The following is a 19,295-nucleotide window of genomic DNA, read 5'->3' on the forward strand; positions in this document are numbered from 1 at the left end:
ATCGGAGTACGCAGAACTGCTATAAATGGAATATCTTTCACATGCATATCAACTTTTCTATGTGTGAAAGCTTTTTTCAAAATTGTAAAATGTAAACTTCTATAAATAGCTTACAAGTGAAGGGTACATAAGATTCGGCATAACCGAATATAATATATAACATGTTCTACTTATCATTGGTTTATTGAATGCATTTTAAGCTATTTGACGTTTATGAATACGATTTTCTTGGATTTGGCTTAAAATGGTTAATAAACCCAAAATAAGTTTTTAAGAACACAACCGTATTCATATACATACATATATAAATGTATATTTAATTCTGCTTTTCCTATTTTCTAATACAGTTTCTGCACTAAGTGTTGAAGAACTAGAAGCTAGAATGCGCAAAATGGACTCAGGGGAAATAGAAAAACCTAAAAGCGGTAGTGTTGGTCAGAACTTGCACAAAAATGAGGGTAGTCAGAATATAAGATCTGAAATCGAAAGTGAATCCGAGGCTTCCCAGTCGACCGAAATAAATTCACAGGACGTAGAAGCTTTTCGAAAATTACTAGACCAACTTGGCAAACCTCGAGTAGATATTTCAATGAACATTGTCTTGCCAAATACGTCAGGACAACAACATTTATTAACTAATCCCGTTGGGGGAACATATCCCTCCACTGGTATATCACCAATACCACCCAATTCATTACCCCAAGCCAATATGGCCAAACAAGAATATATGATGAAAATTATGCACCAACAACAACTTCTACATCTGCAGCAAAATGTGGGTAAAATGGTAACACCACCCGTTCTTCAACATCACCATAGACTAACACAAATATCTCCACAACAACAGACTGAAAATTTGCCTTTATTATCAGCACCACCAACACCCCATCATCAACATTCTCATTACATGCCAATAATAATGGGCCCTCCGCAAAAGCGACTTGATGTGCAACATTTAATTCAGTGTAAGTACAGTCGCTACAAGCCAAACACGGACACTTTAGTAAAAAAATAAAAAAATGCAATTGTTGTTCGATTTCCATACAGTATATTTATAATTCATTGTTTGTATTTTAAAATAGCCAAAAATCTTCAACTACTTCAGAAAAAATGCACAAGCCACTCTCGGACACATTCAAAGATTTATTAATTTTCTTGTTGTAAATAAAAAATAAATGTTAAACATTTAGTTTTTTAGAATGAATTAGAGTCTGGGATGGAAATTACAAATTTCTGACAATAATTATGTTTAGAGAATCCAATAATTTCATTTTAGAAATCGCGTCAGGACTCAACAAAGTGGGGAACTTTTTACAGCAGCCAGGATCGCACTTTATGGTATTTGTGCCTTTTCACCATTATTGTGATGAACGTACCATCTAAATATACATATATTGTTGTCCATAACCCTATCAAAAAAAAAAAAAAAATAAATAAATAAATAAAATGAGGCCCAAATCAGCAGTGATCCATCCCAGCAATGTACGGTCCGTAAGTTTTTCAAATCTAACTCCTGACTTGTTTTTTTTTCAAATACCAAATCGACCATCCGCTCCAAATATATTACAAAATAAAAAATTTTTTTTATTTCCTTGTAAATTTAAATCTTTTATGCCATTATATTTTCTGACAATAAGGAACAAGTATATACATAAATATACTCTTAATTGACAGGGTTATGTACAGACTATGTATTCAGGAATTTTAAATAAAAATTTGACAACAAGTTTTAAAAAACATTACTTACATACATATATCACGACAATGATCCAAATACACAAAGACCACAAACTTTGATGTTAGCTGTTGTAAATCCTCTCAAACTTCATGAAAACATTAGCTATGAGTCTTATCATAAATTTTAGGAAGAAATTATGGGATCCTCTTAACCAAAACTATTTTCAGCAAATCTCAGTTAAATAGGGACTAAAAAAATATGAAAAATTCTGCATAATTATTGTCAAAAATTTGTGATTTCTACCCCAAACTGACTCCAAATCGTTTTAAAAAATAAAATACTTAAAATCTAATATTTATCTTTTAATTACAACAATAATAAATCTTCGATGCTGTCAAAATTTGGCTTGTACATTTTTCTGATGTAGCTGAAGTTTTTTAGTATATTTTAAGTTTGTTTTATTATTCAAATTTCACAAGATTTGCCATAGAATTGATATTACTTATTAAACACTGATTTGTTCAAAATATATTATAATTAGTTTTTGAGTGTTTATTTATGATAAAAGAAATCTTTTTATTTATCTAAAAGTAAACTAAAATAAAGCTTAGTATATTTAATTTATATAAAATTATCACTATACCTAGCGGTTGTACGAGAAGAACTATCAAGAAGCTTTTTGGAAAAGGAGTTAAAGAATCCCAATGTTCCCCCTTACACTAAAGATGTAATTTCAACAGTATTAAAGGAAACATCGCGATACAATTTACAATCTACAGCTGGAGGCGGTCAAAATGCACCTGATTCTGTGGAAGCAGGAGTGGCCAATGATATTTGTGCTGCACCTAATAATCTAATGCAATGTAAGTAATTTTTTCTTTTTTCTTACTGATAACAAAAAATGGGAATATTTATAAACAAAATGTAATCAATGAACATAAGAATGATAATTTCTTTACATAGAAACAGCATTTCAAATTAAAATGTACAAAAAAGTATTACAGCTTAATTACAATTGGAACCACACTCGCTGTCGACAATGAGTTTTCATACATTTTGTATGGAGAGCATAATATCGTCTTGTGGTTGGCGATATTGTGGTTGATATAGATTCTATTTTATTTTTATTGCGCTCTTTGGCGATCCTCTCATTTTTCTCTAATTTTTATGTTGTAGCGTTGCCATATGTTCCCCCCCGGGGCATGTTTCCTTGATGAAAAAACTTCATCTTGGTGTATTGCAATCCCGGGGTATAGAGGTGTACCAATACCACTAGTCTACCGGGACTATAAACTGGTGATGATCAAATGTATCTTCGGCCTTTCCTTCGAATGATTTGACATGGGGTCTAATCAGAGTAACATATAATCTGGCAATACGGGTGGCCGGTTGGCCATAGGACCTAGTCCTGACCGGTCAATTGGTTAAGGTTCCTTCGGGATCCACGTAGTGGCTGTGGTTTATGGCCAAATTCGGAGAGAATGTTGGTTTAACTGATATATTCAAATGCCATATATGTCTCTCTCCGGTGCTGTTGCCATCTCAACAGATGTCACTGGGCAACTTATGCTGGATTCCTGAACCCGTTGAGTATCTCTTACTCTTGGCCAGTATATGTTGGAGAATTTTCATGTTGACACTTGGTAGTTGCCTGTCTTTCCGTAGATCGGTTTTGTGGTCTGAGAATGGAACTGATGTAATTGGTGAACGATCGGGAAAGACTCCTCTGCCCGACAGGAGACTAGTACTGATTTAGTAGATCTTTTACTTCAGGGAAGTTCTCGGTGCTGTTGCCATCTCAACAGGATTCATATTGTTTCATGCTACGCGACATATGGTTGAGGTCCGTTCCCACAACTCGTCGGGGCAATTATTGGGTACGAATTGATTTTGGAAATTTCTACATCCTTTGTCAGATTATCTGACATACAGAAGGATCATGATTTATGAGCTGGATATTTCGGGCTACCAAATACGCTTCTAGGTGCTGTTGCCAAACCAACAGAGCCATCTCAGTAGTGTGGTTGTGCGAGCTTTATGAGGTTAAGGAATGTACTGGAATTGGTCATTAGTTGATGGGGATTGCATTTTAAATAATGCAATCTTTCATGACATCATAAGAGTGGTCACCTTCCGGTTTATCGGAAGATTGATTTCACCTGATGTTGGGGTAGTCCCCCTTCTATTGACTTTAGATCAGTGATTGCTTTTTCCTTGTCGGGGTTTGCATTGGGATTGATGGCATGCTGTCTGTCATTCCTCAACGGGGCTACTGTGGCAAGAGATTAGATAGCTCGAGTTCTTCTGCAAAGTGCTTGTACATGGACATGTTTATAATATTTTGCTAAAAATCTTGCAAAATTGCAAACACATGTGCTATTATTAACAGAAGATATTAAATGAAAATAATAAAAATTAAAATGCGAAAACATATTGTTTTGTTTCTTTTATTTTATTCTGAATAATTTTTTACCAATTTCTATTTATTTCTTAAAAATAATTCTAATTTAAAAAAAACATCGTTTTGCTTTGATTTTTTCTAATAAACGTCAGAAAATGTGGTCTGTCGACAGTCGCTTAATTTTAATTCGTCGCTCTTTTTTTGTGGTTTTCGACATCGGTTCCAATTGTAATTAAGCTGTGTGTTTTCAATTTTTGAAACAAAGCGACATCAATCTACTTTGTTGAATGCTGTCAAGCAACTAAATAAAATATTTGTATTTGTATACATGTAAATTGCCGAAAATCTTCGTATTCAGAACAATACTAGCGCCGATATATAGTGTAGAGTGAGTGTGGCGAACTGGCAGACGAAAGGTTTCAAGTTCAAACCCTTTCTATTTCGACTTTTTATTTTTTAATTTTTTCATAAATTGTTCTATAAATAACTCAACTTATTAGCAGCCAAAAATAAAGTATTTCTTTTGGGTCATCAACAACAAAAATAAGTACTTCTTATAGTAGGAAAGGAAGTAGTCTTTCCTTCGAATCTTACTTACTTTGGGAGTTAAGTTTTTACTGGGAAGTTCCTAAACTCTTTAATAGGGTTGTTTCGAATGCCAGTTTTGAGAAAGCGAATAATAAATTTTATTTTTTAATTTAATAATTTTCAAAAAAAATGAAAATTATAAAATTGCAATATATATTTTGATTATATCGAGTTGTAACAACATTTTTACTTTATAATACATAACTAAAGCTCAGGGAATTTTAAATTGCATTCGCTAAAAGTGTCTACATTTAATTTTTCGTTTTGTTTTCTTAGAAATAGTATTCGCTAAGATTTATTAATAACACAATAAATACAATTTTTTTTTAAGTTGAGATTTAGGACTTTTATTCGAAAATTTTACTTTCTGGTTGGTGTCATGTATGTAGGTAGTACGAAATAAAAAAGGGTCACTAGAACCCAGGATTAGCACCAACATTCAGAGCAAAAGTAAGAATAAATTATACCTATTTTATATAAATACTAATAAATATAAATGCTACAGTATTTTATTTTGTAACAGTTTATTTTTATCTTTAAAACCCGTTTTGTGTGAATAATAAATAAAAAGTCTCGTTAAATACAGTGCTTGTGCAATTCCTTTTGTAAAAATTTTTATATTTATTTGTATAAAATTAAATTACTTAAATTATTAAAAAATATGATCTAATTTTATATTTATATATAAAGCTTTAGCCAGAGGGGAAGTTTCGCTCAATCTATTGGAGCATGAGTTAAATAAACTTAACATGAGCACTGCTAACGAAACTAATAGTGGAGTATTCAATGAAAGATCTCGCTGTGGCACACCTTTAAATGCATCATTGAACATTGTTTCTATACCGACGAGTGGAGGTGTCGTTGCGTCATTACCTCCTCAAGTAGTTCCTGCACAAAAACAAAGTCAAGTTCTAACAAACGAAAATGTTTGTCCAATATTGCCAGATCAACAACAGGCTATTTCTTCGATGCTACGTTCACATCATCATGAAGAATCGACACTACGTAAGTTACAAAAAATATGTTATATGCATATATATTGATTTTTAAATTGTTTATTTTTAATTAATTTCAAGATATGCCAACTCAACGGGAACTTCAAATGCACACTCAAGCCATTATGCAAAATGCCCTATTTAAAAAGAAATTAGAGGTAGAACAACATGAGGCACTAAGAAGACGACAAGAAATTCACAAACAGCAAGAACTTGAATCATCAAATTTCAGTCAGCAACATCAACAGTCATTAAACTCGAATTCCATGATGTCTCAACAAGGGCACCAACAACAACAAACATCAAGGCATGTAAATTCTCCTACACCATTAGCTTTTACACCTACTTCCGTTTTACGCAAAATGACGGCAGAGAAGGATACAATTTCTAATTCTTCACAAGCCACAACCATAACTTCATCATCGCCTCAACAGGTTCAGCCGCATATACAGCAGCCACATTTAAAGATCCATACACATCCTCAGGTAATTAATTTGGCAATCGGCTCATAATTGTTTCATATTTCAATTTAGCAATGTCCGTCCATATAAATCTTATAACCAAACTACAGGTCACAACCTTGAAGATGTTATAATGAAATTTGTTGAGAGATCTTTTATATTAATTAAAACCATTAGAATCATACAATTTTGTAGATAAGGAACGGTTTAGCTAAAATTTAAACGAAATTTGAATTAAAACACAACGATTCTTAAACTTAAAAAAGGTTTTCGGGATATTCGATTTTTTTTTTACATTTTGGACCGGTAAAAGTTTTAAAGCAAGGCGATATCCTCATCGTAATGGAATAAAATAAATATAATTATTGTAAATGTATATAAGTATAACTGCACTATCAAAAAGTCCCCTTTTAGAGAACTCTTTAAGTTTGATTTTATGATTTTAGTCAATATTACAGAAAATAAAAAAAAAACAGTTAAAGAACGAAAAAGTACCAGACAGTGCCTTTTTATAGATTTTCCAGAAACCAGAAACCAAAAAAATCACATACAGATTTTTATACAATCAGGAATCTGCGTGTCCAGTTTTAAAACAGTTAAAGAACGAAAAAGTACCAGACAGTGCCTTTTTATAGATTTTCCAGAAACCAGAAACCAAAAAAATCACATACAGATTTTTATACAATCAGGAATCTGCGTGTCCAGTTTTATGTTTTTACGTTCAATATTATAGAAAATTGGAAAAGAATTAGAAAAAGAACAAAAAAGGATACTGGTACCTTTTTAAATTTTCATTCAATTATGTTTATATATTCAATATTTTAGAAACCTCAAAAAGTACCAGTTGAAGTACGAAGAAGTACCAAAAGACATATTTTATTTAATTTCATGTTCCTAAGTTCAATATTATAGAAAATTAAAAAAGTACCAGTTAAAGAACGAAAAAGTATCAGAAAATATTCCAGTTTTTATTTTCATTCACTCAAGTCTCTGATTGCTTAGTTTTATATTTCTAGGTTCATTATAATAGAAAACTCAAAAAGTACCAGTTGAAGAACGAAAAATTACCAAAGGGCCCCTTTTATATTTCCTCATTAACTCCGGGATCCACATGCTTAATTTCATGTTTCTAGGATCAATATTATAAAAAACACAAAAAGTCCCTTTTGAAGAACGAAAAACTACCAAAAAGTCCTCTTTTATAGATTTTAATTTACTCCGGGCTCTACATGTTTATTTTTATGATTCTGTATTTAATTTTATAAAAAACTCAAAAAGTACCAGTCGTAGTACGATGAAGTACCAAAAAGTCCCCTTTTATAGATTCTTATTTATTCCAGGCTCTAAATGCTTAATTTCATGTTTCTAGGTTCAATATTTGTAGAAAACTCAAAAAGTACCAGTCGAAGAAAGAAAAAGTACCAAAAAGTCCCCTTTTATATATTCTCATTTACTACGTGTTCTACAGGCTTAATTTCATGTTTCTAGGTTCAATATTATAGAACATTCAAAAAGTACCTTTTGAAGAACGAACAAGTAAGAGTGTTATATTCGGCTATGCCGAATCTTATATACCCACCATCAAACCTCGTTTGACTCGAATGAAACTTACTTATGTCGAATTTCATCTATGTATATACTCGTATATTTAGGCCAGTTATAAGCGTTAAAGTAATTTTCTGAAGGGGACCATATATAGGGGGGTAGGGTCAATTATGGGTCGATCCTCATAAAATTTGGTAGATAGAATTTGGTTCGTATTAAATTTATTTGTGTCGAATTTCATCGCTACACTCGTATTTTTAAACCATTAATGAGCGTTGCAGTCATTTTCTGAAGGGGACCTTATATGGGGGGTAGGGTCAATCATGGACCGATCCTCATAAAATTTTTTAGATAGATTTTGACTCGTATGAAACTTACTTATGTCGAATTTCATCTATATACTAGTATTTTTAAGCCAGTAATGAGCGTTAAAGTCATTTTCTGAAGGGGACCTTATATGGGGGATAGGGTCAGTTATGGACCGATCCTCATAAAATTTCGCATATTGATTTTGGATCATAAGAAACTTACTTATGTCGAATTTCATCGCTATATTCGTATTTTTAAACAAGTTATGGCTGTTAAAGCTGCTTTTCGAGGGGCCACTTGTATGGGGGCTATCCGAAAACGTGGACCGATATTGCCCATTTTCAATACCAAACAAACCTTACCTATAAGAAATATTTATGTGAAATTTCAACCCTCTAGCTCTTTCCATTCGGACTCTATCGTGCTTTCAACAGACAGACAGACAGACAGACGGACGGACGGACGGACAGACATGGCTAGATCGTCTTAGAATTTAATGAGGACCCAGAATATATATACTTTTGTGGGTCTATGACCAATATTTCTATGTGTTACAAACGGAATGACAAAATCAATATACCCCCATCTTTTTTGATGGTGGGTATAAAAATTACCAAAAAGTCCACTTTTATAGGTCCTCACTTAATCCCGGCTTACATGTTTAATTTCATGTTTCTAGGTTCAATATTATAGAAAATTCAGAAAGTACCTTTTGAAAAACAAAAAAGTGACAAAAAGTCCCCTTTTTATGTTCTCACTTAATCCTGGCTCTACATGCTTAATTTCACGTTTCTAGATTCAATATTATAGAAAAGTACCTTTTGAAGAACGAAAAATTACCAAAAAGTCCCCTTTTATTGGTACTCACTTAATCCGTGCTCAACATGTTTGATTTCATGTTTCTAGGTTTAATATTATAGAAAATTTAGAAGGTACCTTTTGAAGAACGAAAAAGTGCCAAAAAGTCCCCTTTTTAGGTTCTCATTTAATCCTGGCTCTACATGCTTAATTTCACATTTCTAGGTTCAATATTATACAAAAATTAAAATTTAAGTACCTTTAGAAGAACGAAAGAGTACCAAAAAGTCCCCTTTTATAGATTCTCATTTACTCCGGGCTCTACATACTTTTGTATAACGAAAAAGTACCGAAAAGTCCCTTTATTATTAAATTCTTTTATAGATTCTCATTTACTCCGGGCTCTACATGCTTTTGTAGAACGAAAAAGTACCGAAAAGTCCCTTTATTATTAATTTCATGTTTCGATTTAAATATCATAGAAAACTCAAAAAAGTACTAGTTGGAGAATGAAAAAGTACCAAAAAATATCACTTGGTACCGGTGTTCCAAATAACACCCCATTAGCATATGTAGTGTTCCTAGATATAATAAATTGGATCATTGTGTTTGAATAAAATCAAATTTCCCGTTTTTACCCCTTTTGGTACTTTTTTCCTCCCCATTAACGAAATAAAAATTCTGTTCCAAAAGTTGCAACATCGTATTGGGAGCCCGTTATTATGTATTCATATGTATAAGTTAATAAATCAAAAACAATGTTTTATGAAAAAAGTACCAAAAATATGTAAAATTTTCCCTTAAACGTCCGAATATCCAAAAAGTACTAAGTTCATATTTTTATTTTTTCGTCAAGTTATGAAGGAGTCAAAAATTTTTTTGAATGTTCTTTGGTTTAAAAGATATATGGGGTGCAAAAAAAGTACCAAAATGCAGTTTTTACCCATTTATTCCCTAAAGGGGCCGAATTTTAAAAAAAGTACCAGACACCTGTCCGCTTATTTTTTAAATGAACGACGATACGCTTTAAACTGTTTTTGTATCTTTTATAGTTTATGAGATATGAGGTTACCGAATTTGGTAATTTTTCTTTAATATTTAAAGTTTAATTGTATTTTTATACCCTTCATCTTCGTGAGAAGGGTATATATGAGTTTGTCATTCCGTTTGTAATTTCTATAATATAATTTTCCGACCCATAAAGTACAAATATTCTGGATCCTTATAGGTAGCGGAGTTGATTAAGCTGTGTCCGTCTGTCTGTCCGTCTGTGTGTTTGTTGAAATCAGTTTTTAGAGGACCCCAGATATCGGCGAGATCCGATCTTCAATAATTCTGTTAGACATGCTTTCGAGAAGATGGCTATTTAAAATCAGCAAACTCGGTCAATAAATACCGGAGATATGAGCAAAAATCCGAGACAACCTCTGAAAATTTCATAAAAAAAATAAAATTTTCCCTTAAACGTCCGAATATCCAAAAAGTACTAAGTTCATATTTTTATTTTTTCGTCAAGTTATGAAGGAGTCAAAAATTTTTTTGAATGTTCTTTGGTTTAAAAGATATATGGGGTGCAAAAAAAGTACCAAAATGCAGTTTTTACCCATTTATTCCCTAAAGGGGCCGAATTTTAAAAAAAGTACCAGACACCTGTCCGCTTATTTTTTAAATGAACGACGATACGCTTTAAACTGTTTTTGTATCTTTTATAGTTTAGGAGATATGAGGTTACCGAATTTGGTAATTTTTCTTTAATATTTAAAGTTTAATTGTATTTTTATACCCTTCATCTTCGTGAGAAGGGTATATATGAGTTTGTCATTCCGTTTGTAATTTCTATAATATAATTTTCCGACCCATAAAGTACAAATATTCTGGATCCTTATAGGTAGCGGAGTTGATTAAGCTGTGTCCGTCTGTCTGTCCGTCTGTGTGTTTGTTGAAATCAGTTTTTAGAGGACCCCAGATATCGGCGAGATCCGATCTTCAATAATTCTGTTAGACATGCTTTCGAGAAGATGGCTATTTAAAATCAGCAAACTCGGTCAATAAATACCGGAGATATGAGCAAAAATCCGAGACAACCTCTGAAAATTTCATAAAAAAGAAAATTTTTTTCATGCTTTGATATAAGCAACAACAACAACACTGCTTATTCATTGAGTATTTCGTTTTATATGTTTGGATGACTGTGTGTTTCATTGCCTTGTGTATATTGTTTTTGTTTCTTGGTGCATTCAGTTTCGTATGTTTGTATGTCTGTTGGTTTCATTGCGTTGTGTATTTTGTTTTTGTTTTTTTGGAGTATTTCGTTTCGTATGTTTCATTGCCTTGTGTATATTGTTTTTGTTTCTTGGTGTATTCAGTTTCGTATGTTTGGATGTCTGTTGGTTTCATTGCGTTTTGTATTTTGTTTTTGTGTATTTCGTTTCTTATGTTTGGATGCCTAGGTGTTTCATTGTCTTGTGTATCTTGTTTTTGATTCTTGGTGTATTCAGTTTTGTATGTTTGGATGTCTGTTGGTTTCATTGCATTGTGTATTTTGGTTTTTATACCCTTCACCTTCGTGAGAAGGGTATATATAAGTTTGTCATTCCGTTTGAAATTTCTATAATACAATTTTCCGACCCCATAAAGTATATATATTCTGGATCCTTATAGGTAGCGGAGTTGATTAAGCTGTGTCCGTCTGTCTGTCTATCCGTCTGTGTGTTTGTTTAAATCAGTTTTTAGAGGACCCCAGATATCGGCGAGATCCGAATCTTCAATAATTCTGTTAGACATGCTTTCGAGAAGATCGCTATTTAAAATCAGCAAACTCGGTCAATAAATACCGGAGATATGAGCAAAAATCTGAGACAACCTCTGAAAATTTCATAAAAAAGACATTTTTTTTCATGCTTTGATATAAGCAACAACAGCAACACTGCTTATTCATTGAGCATTTCGTTTTATATGTTTGGATGGCTGTGTGTTTCATTGCCTTGTGTATATTGTTTTTGTTTCTTGGTGCATTCAGTTTCGTATGTTTGTATGTCTGTTTGTTTCATTGCGTTGTGTATTTTGTTTTTGTTTTTTTTTGTGTACACTCAAACCTCGATTTATGCGGTTAATTCGTTTCGCAGAAAAACGCATAATTCGAATTCGCACAAAACGATACACTAGCTCCATACAAAATATAGTAATTGGGTTTTTAATAAAAAAGCGCACTATTTCAAATTATTCCCTTAAAAGTCAAACAAAATCGCATAAAAAAATCAAAAAAAAAATTAATTCTCTACTGAAACTATTAAAAAATTATGAAAAATAAAGGTAACAAATAATAACACAATACAAATTCCAAATAATGAAGTATATGTACAAAATTTCTTAAAAATAAAAAATAATATTTCTTCGTGTACAAAGGATTTGAACAATACTTTATATATCCGAATCGGAATTGGTAAAAAATCAGTAGTAGTACTTTGTTAAGAAATTTTTTTCGATGTATGTGGACCAACATTTTTCTCAAAATTATTTTTGCAAAGAAAAATTTTAGAATTGTGAAACCGCACTAATTCAAATTCGCATAAAATAAATACGCATAAAACGAGGTTTGAGTGTATTTCTTTTCGTATGTTTGGATGTCTGTTGGTTTTACTGCCTTGTGTATTTTGTTTTTTTTTGTGTGTTTATTTCGTTTAGCGTTGTTGTTGTTCGTTTTGCTATTGCTATAATAATGATATAAACGGGAAAATGAAATAAATTAACATTTTATAGAATTGATATTTTTTAAATACACTGTGGTGAAGGGTATATAAGATTCGGCACAGCCGAATATAGCACTCTTACTTGTTTATTGTATATTTTGTTTCGTATGTTTGGAAGCTGTTGGTTTTACTGCTTTATGTATTTTGTGTGTTTATTTCGTTTAGCGTTGTTGTTGTTCATTTTGTTTTGCTATTGCTATAATAATGATATAGTCGGGCAAATGAAATAAATTTAAATTTTATGAAATTTATATTTATTAAATACACTATGGTGAAGGGTATATAAGATTCGGCACAGCCGAATATAGTACTCTTACTTGTTTCTTGAAAGAATGGATAGAAAGAAATAGGAATTAGAGAAAAATCCGTTACTTTTTATACAACAATGCTGTGAAAACACTTAAGTAATGAATTGGGTCTAATTGGCGAACACCATTGGTGCCAGTAATGAAACAGGATGTCATCAAAAAGGCATTTGTTCGTCCACTGGACAAATTGTCTCAGAACGAAGAACACTTTTAAAGCCAAACAAAGTACAGAACATCGCTTTTTCACATAATGATTCCAATTATTTTTGAAATTAGCTCAGCTGATATGTAGCATCTCAAAATAAAGACCGATTGATGAAGGAGCGATCTAGTTCCCTAAACTTAATTGAATTACAAGGAGCGGTCACTAAAATAAACTATCAATCACAACTCTATGCAAAAGGGTGTAAATACACTTAAAATTTGTATTATGTCTATTATGTTGCTTTTTAGGACTTTCTGACTTGTGGAAATGACAATTTGTTGTTAGGCCCTTTTTAATGTTACTTTTGGATGTTACGCCTTTTTGTATTTCATGTGACCATATTTATTAATGAAATATATGACATAAAGTGACTTAAGGAAGTGAACTTTTTAGACAAGCTAGGAAGAATTATGGACTGATCCAAAAAAAAAAAAATAAAAAATTACAATAGTGTGTATATACACAAAATTTACTTACGGATATATATAAATATGCATATATATGTTTAATATTTATTTAATAAAGTGATTGAAAATGAGGTTTTGGTATTTAAAATATTTTTTGAGTTTTTGCCTGTGTTGTATTATTTCATACCAAAATGAACGTAGAAAAGTGCAACATAAGTTTTAAATGTAATACGTTATTAGATTGTAAAAAAAGACTTAATGAAAAAGGTAATAAATTCCACTATCGTGCAATTCTAACCACATAAGGTCCTTTAAAAAAGATATTTTATCTTTGATGTACAACCAAGAAAACTACAAACAAAGCGTGAAACATGTTCTCGCGTCGCTTTACGTTATAAACAAAGCAAACCAACCAAGCGTTTAATTCTTAAGTCATAAACTAAATTTTATGGAGATCAATATAAACCTAAATATAAATAAATATAAACCTCCATAATATCGGTGCGCGTCTATAAATGTTATAAATATTTATGAATTAATTAATTAAATTAATAATCATTTTTCATCCGACTAATAAAAAATTTATTTTATATTTATTTTAAAAAAATGTATTTTTTCAATAAACCGAATTTTTCGACAGAAGTAAAACGATTTTTTTAACATTCGAAATAAAACTCCGTATAAAAAAACCGGGTAGTTCTCCTTAGTGAGAAGTACTCTATGCGTTTTCAACACCACCAAGCAAAAACAAACTTCCAAAGAAGCGAAAAAGAAGCAGAATTAACTCCATGGAAGTACAGAAAAAGAGCTGAAGAAGTGATGATTTTAACACAGGCTTGTCATAGGAGGGATGTTCTCTTTATTTGATTCCAAATTCACTACTTTGAAAGTCATTCTCAAGAAGTAATGTTTATGCTTTTATGATTCTAGTCTTAATATTACAGAAAATTGGAAAAAGCTATTGAGGAATTAAATCAGGCTGATGCATTTTTAATTTTCAACAAGAGATTCCTCTTATAAAGATTTTTATACAATCAGGAAGCGCGTGTCCAGTTATATATTGTTAGATTTAATAGAAAATTCGAAAAGTATTAGTAAAAGTACCAGAAAGTCTCTTTTTAAAAAAATTTTTGTTAATTTAATGTGAATGAAAATTAGTAGTCAATATGTTAGAAAACTCAAAAATACCAGTTGAAGTACGAAAAAGTACCAGAAAAGACTCCATTTTAAATTTTCATTCACTCAAGTCTACATGCTTTATTTCACATTTGTAGGTTCAATACTATAGAAAATTTAAAAAGTTCCTTTTGAAGATCGAAATGGTACCAAAAAGACCGCTTTTATGGCCCTCATTTACTCCGGAAACCACATGCTTAATTTCCTAATATTTCGAAGTTTAATATTATAATACAACTCAAAAAGTACAGGTTAAAAAACGAAGAAGTAACAAAAAGTCCCCTATTATTGGTTCTCATTTACTCCTGGCTTTACATGTTTAATTTTATGCTTCTATGTTCATTATTATAGAAAATTCAAAAAGTAACTTTTAAAGAACGAAAAGTATCAAAAGGGCTCTAGATGCTTAATTTCATGTTTTAGAATCAATTTTATAATAAAAACACAAAAAGTACCAGCTAAAAAAACGAAAATAGTCCTTTGTGCCGGTTCTAAGAAATTCCCAATTAGCATATTTAGTGTTACTAAATCTACCAAGTCAACACATAGGAAACAATGTTTTATGCAAAAAGTACAAAAATAACTACAATTTTCACCCCTTAAACGTCCGAGTTTCCAAAAAGTACAAAATTCATATTTTTATATCCACCACCACCATCAGTGGTGATAGAGGGTATATGTATATAAGTTTGTCATTCCGTGTGTAACACCAAGAAATATTCATCTGAGACCCAACAAAGTATATATATTCTGGATCTTTATGAAATTCTGAGTCGATTTAGCTGTGTCCGTCTGTCTGCCTCAAACACTCACGCATGTATTGTGTATTCCTATATCACTCTGCAAAATGTATTTTGGATCGGACCATAATTGGGCATAGATCCCATATAAGGCCCATTTCTGATAACCACATAAACGCACATATTTCATAACTGAATGAAGATATCGGTATAATATTAGTCATAAATATGATTATAGTAGATATGAAACACCCTGCGAAATGTTTTGCGGATCGGTCCATAATTAGTCACAGCTCCCAAATAAGGACCACTTCCGAAAATCGCTTAAATGCAAATATCCAATTAAGAAATAAAGATATTTTAAAACAGGTAAGAAATTATAGTCGGGCGAAGCGGACCATATAATACCCTACACCTGTTACAAAAATAAAATGTGATTAAGTTTTCATAATAGAGCATTTAGTTGAATTGTACCTTGCCTCAGATATACTTAAGCCGTTTATTGTTGAATAAAATTGTGGACATTTAAGTCAAATTTTGAAGGGGGTTTTGGTCAAATAAGACCCTATAATTATAAAATTCATGAGAGTCGTCGAGGCTAGTATAGAACTTGGTTTTGCAGCTTTTTGTCATATATTTATATATTTGGATATATTTTGGTATATAAGAAATCTTTTTTTTTTTTAATTAGGATCTATGCATAATTGGTCTTAGTTCTCATATGAGGCCCATTTCCATAAGTCACTTTTTCCAATATATTTCATTCAATTATAAATTATACGGATAAAATCCGACACAGTGTGTTTTTTTATCGATAAATCATTCTGTGAACTTTTGTTCGGATTGGCCAATAATTGGCCATATCTCCATAAAAGGTATATATGATTTCTAAATGATAGCTATGAATATTTATAAGGGTTTTCATAAAAAGTAGCTTACAGGTGGAAGGTATTTAAGATTCGGCATAGCCGAATGTAGCACTCTGACCTGTTATTTTTTCGAAGTTGTATGTTCACTGGTTTAAAAAATACATGGGATGCAAAAAAAATACCCAAATAAAGTTTTTATCCGTTTATTTCCAAAAGGGTCGAATTTATTCATCCGCTTAGGCTGTGTGATGATGAATCGGTCAGTGACCAAATAAAGTTTTTATCCGTTTATTTCCTAAAGGGTGGAATATATTCAACCGCTTAGGCTGTGTGATGATGAATCGGTCAGTGAATCAGTCAGTCAGTAACGTTAGAATTTTATATATAGGATGTCCGTCGGGAAGGTATGATTATGATAAAATATTTCCACGGTATTTAATCATAATATGATACCTCAGTAAAAAAATTATATGTGCATGGTATTATTCTGCGCTACTGCTAAGAAAACAAACTTTTTTTTAATGTTTATTTTAAATTTTATTTTGTATATATATACACTTAAAAAAACTAAAAAAAAATCTTTCAACTTCATAATTTATGAACAAAAAATACTTTTTTCTTGTTACTCCATAGTAAATAATTATATGTGCAAAAACAAAATCTATTATTAATTATTATTCTAAAAAATTTAAATTATGATATTAATAAGATATTGTGTTTCCTTTATTTTTTATTGGGTTTCAAATACTTTAAAATTTTCCAATAACAATTTTATACAAACTTTTGTATGTATTGAAAAATTTATACTTCAATTTTTGTTATTTCAAAAGAAAAATTTGATTCTCCCAAAACGGAAATAAAATAATTTTAAAGAATATCCGTTTTATTAAAATATTGATTAATAATCTTCAGAAATAAGCGGTTTCGTGAAGGAAATAAAGGTTTTGGAAAGGAATTTATCATTATTTCATTCAACTTTGAATAATCTTTTTACTATCTATTGTCTGTTAAATTCTACAAGCCTAATTTCACCAAACCTGAATATCATTTCAAATCGAACAAGAATCATTCGGAATAATCATCTCAACTTTGAAGTTTTGTGAAACAAGCATCGATAAATCCTCAGCGTCTTTCTTAAATCCTACAAGAATCAAACTTAAACTAAACTACAACTAATTATCTTACTTAAAACCTACTTAAACTTAAAAAATCTAATCTAATTTAACCACCAAAACCTACTTAAACTTACTTAAACGCTAAATCTAAACTAATTTTATCTTCAAAAAGCCTCTAAAACTAATTTGGTTTAATATAAACGATAAACTAAAACTAATTTTATCTTAAAACAACAAAAAATATCTTTTTATCAAAAAAATTATCTTAAATTTTATCTAATTTAACTTAAAATCTAATTAATTTATCTTAAAACTAACTTTTTGTTAAATTACTAAAATTTTTTTTTTACTTTACTTGCATCTATCTTAACTTAAAACTTTAATTTTCTTAAATTTTGTCTTATTTTAGATAATAATCTAATTTAATCTTAACTTAATTTCAATTTTTAACTTAATTTCAATTTAATTAACTTAATTTTATCTAAAATTAAACTTAATCATAACTTAAATTAACTTAAAATTGTAATAACACTTATACACTAACATTTTATACACTCTACACACATAAACACTAACATATATACATAAATACACTTAAAATCTAAAATCTATAAAAATATGAGAATTTAAAAATTCAAAATTATAATTTAAACCCAAATTCAACAAACTACAGGCCTGTTGTCATCGTTGGATTATGTTTGGTAAGTTTTAAATTGTGTTTATTGTTCATTTAAATTCTCTATGTATTTAAGTGTTCTAAATTGAATATTTTTTTTTGTTAATGTTAAAACAATTATGTTATTAACATAATATCTTAAAGCATTATGTTAGCAACATTTGAAAGTAAAATTAAAATTTTTCATTGTTGAATATTTCAATTTAGAATACTTAAAAATAAAATAAACAAATTACACTACACAACAAAAAATTAACCAATAATTTTTATTAATGTTAAATATGAAGTTTATGAACATGTTCAGTTTACATTTTAATAATAAATATGTTTAATTATTAGACTTTAATAATGACAATCTAAATTAAATTTTATTCCACGAAAGGTTAGTTAAACATGTAGATAGGGAATCATTATAGGGCTATCTTGCAGATTTTTTTTTTAAAGATAGTAAGGTTGGGAGGGTCTAGAATGAGAAGAAATGCCACCATCTTCTCGAGATTTTTAAATTCAAACTTTCTTTATTTTTTTTTTTTTTTTTTTTTGTTTTAGTTTAGTTAATATTTTAAAGCTACCTTTTTAAATGAATGTGCGGTTCTTAGCCTATCCTGATGGAGACAAGAACACCACCCCAAACCCTGAGCACGGTCGGAATAACAGGTAGCACAGGTCTTCTAAAGGATATGGCACAACGCGTGAATCGTTACACTTTATTTATGATGACCTGCTGTAACCTGCGTGGCATGGAATTGGCCAGATTTTTTAACGTTGATACATCAATTTTTTCCCACTCTGTCATTATTGATTCTTTTAACTCTTTTAGTGTCGCGTACTGTTTTGATTTTGAAAATATTTTAGCGGAAAGTATCCCCCATAGATCCTCTATTGGGTTTAAGTCTGGACTTAGTGCTGGCCAATCCAATAGTGGTATATTATGGCTTTCAAAAAAACTTTTTGTGTGTCGAGCGACATGTATTGGAGCGTTGTCCTGTTGAAAAGTCCAATTATCACCGTATAATTCAGCTGCAAAATCAATTAAATTGTTTTCCAACAATTCAACGTATTTCTCTGAGTTCATTCTTGTTGGTACAAAGCATATTTGGGACTTTCCAAGAGCTCCGAATGCAGCCCAAACCATTAGACTCCCGCCACCGTGGTTTCGATTGTAGCACATTTGTCGAGGATGACGCAGATCTCTCCAATACTTATGGAGACCATCAGGTCCGTCCAAATTAAACTTTTTCTCGTCGCTAAATATTACATTTTCAAATTCCTCCT

At 30.8% G+C, this 19,295-nt stretch overlaps 1 protein-coding gene across 1 annotated transcript in view; it reads left to right on the forward strand.

The window, feature by feature from the left end:
- Positions 1-346: 346 nt before the first annotated feature.
- Positions 347-19,295, forward strand: part of LOC119612911 — a 37,782-nt gene continuing 18,833 nt past the window's right edge. Inside the window, exons 1-4 of the mRNA XM_037968801.1 lie at positions 347-965; positions 2,326-2,541; positions 5,358-5,672; positions 5,744-6,147. Coding sequence (XP_037824729.1) covers positions 383-965; positions 2,326-2,541; positions 5,358-5,672; positions 5,744-6,147 — 1,518 coding nt within the window. The 5' untranslated portion in view covers positions 347-382. The remainder of the gene's footprint in view (positions 966-2,325; positions 2,542-5,357; positions 5,673-5,743; positions 6,148-19,295) is intronic.

This window comes from Lucilia sericata, unplaced genomic scaffold (assembly GCF_015586225.1).
Source record: "Lucilia sericata isolate MDLA Ls3-8-SP2 unplaced genomic scaffold, ASM1558622v1 Contig001871F_arrow, whole genome shotgun sequence".
Lineage (NCBI taxonomy): Eukaryota > Metazoa > Arthropoda > Insecta > Diptera > Calliphoridae > Lucilia > Lucilia sericata.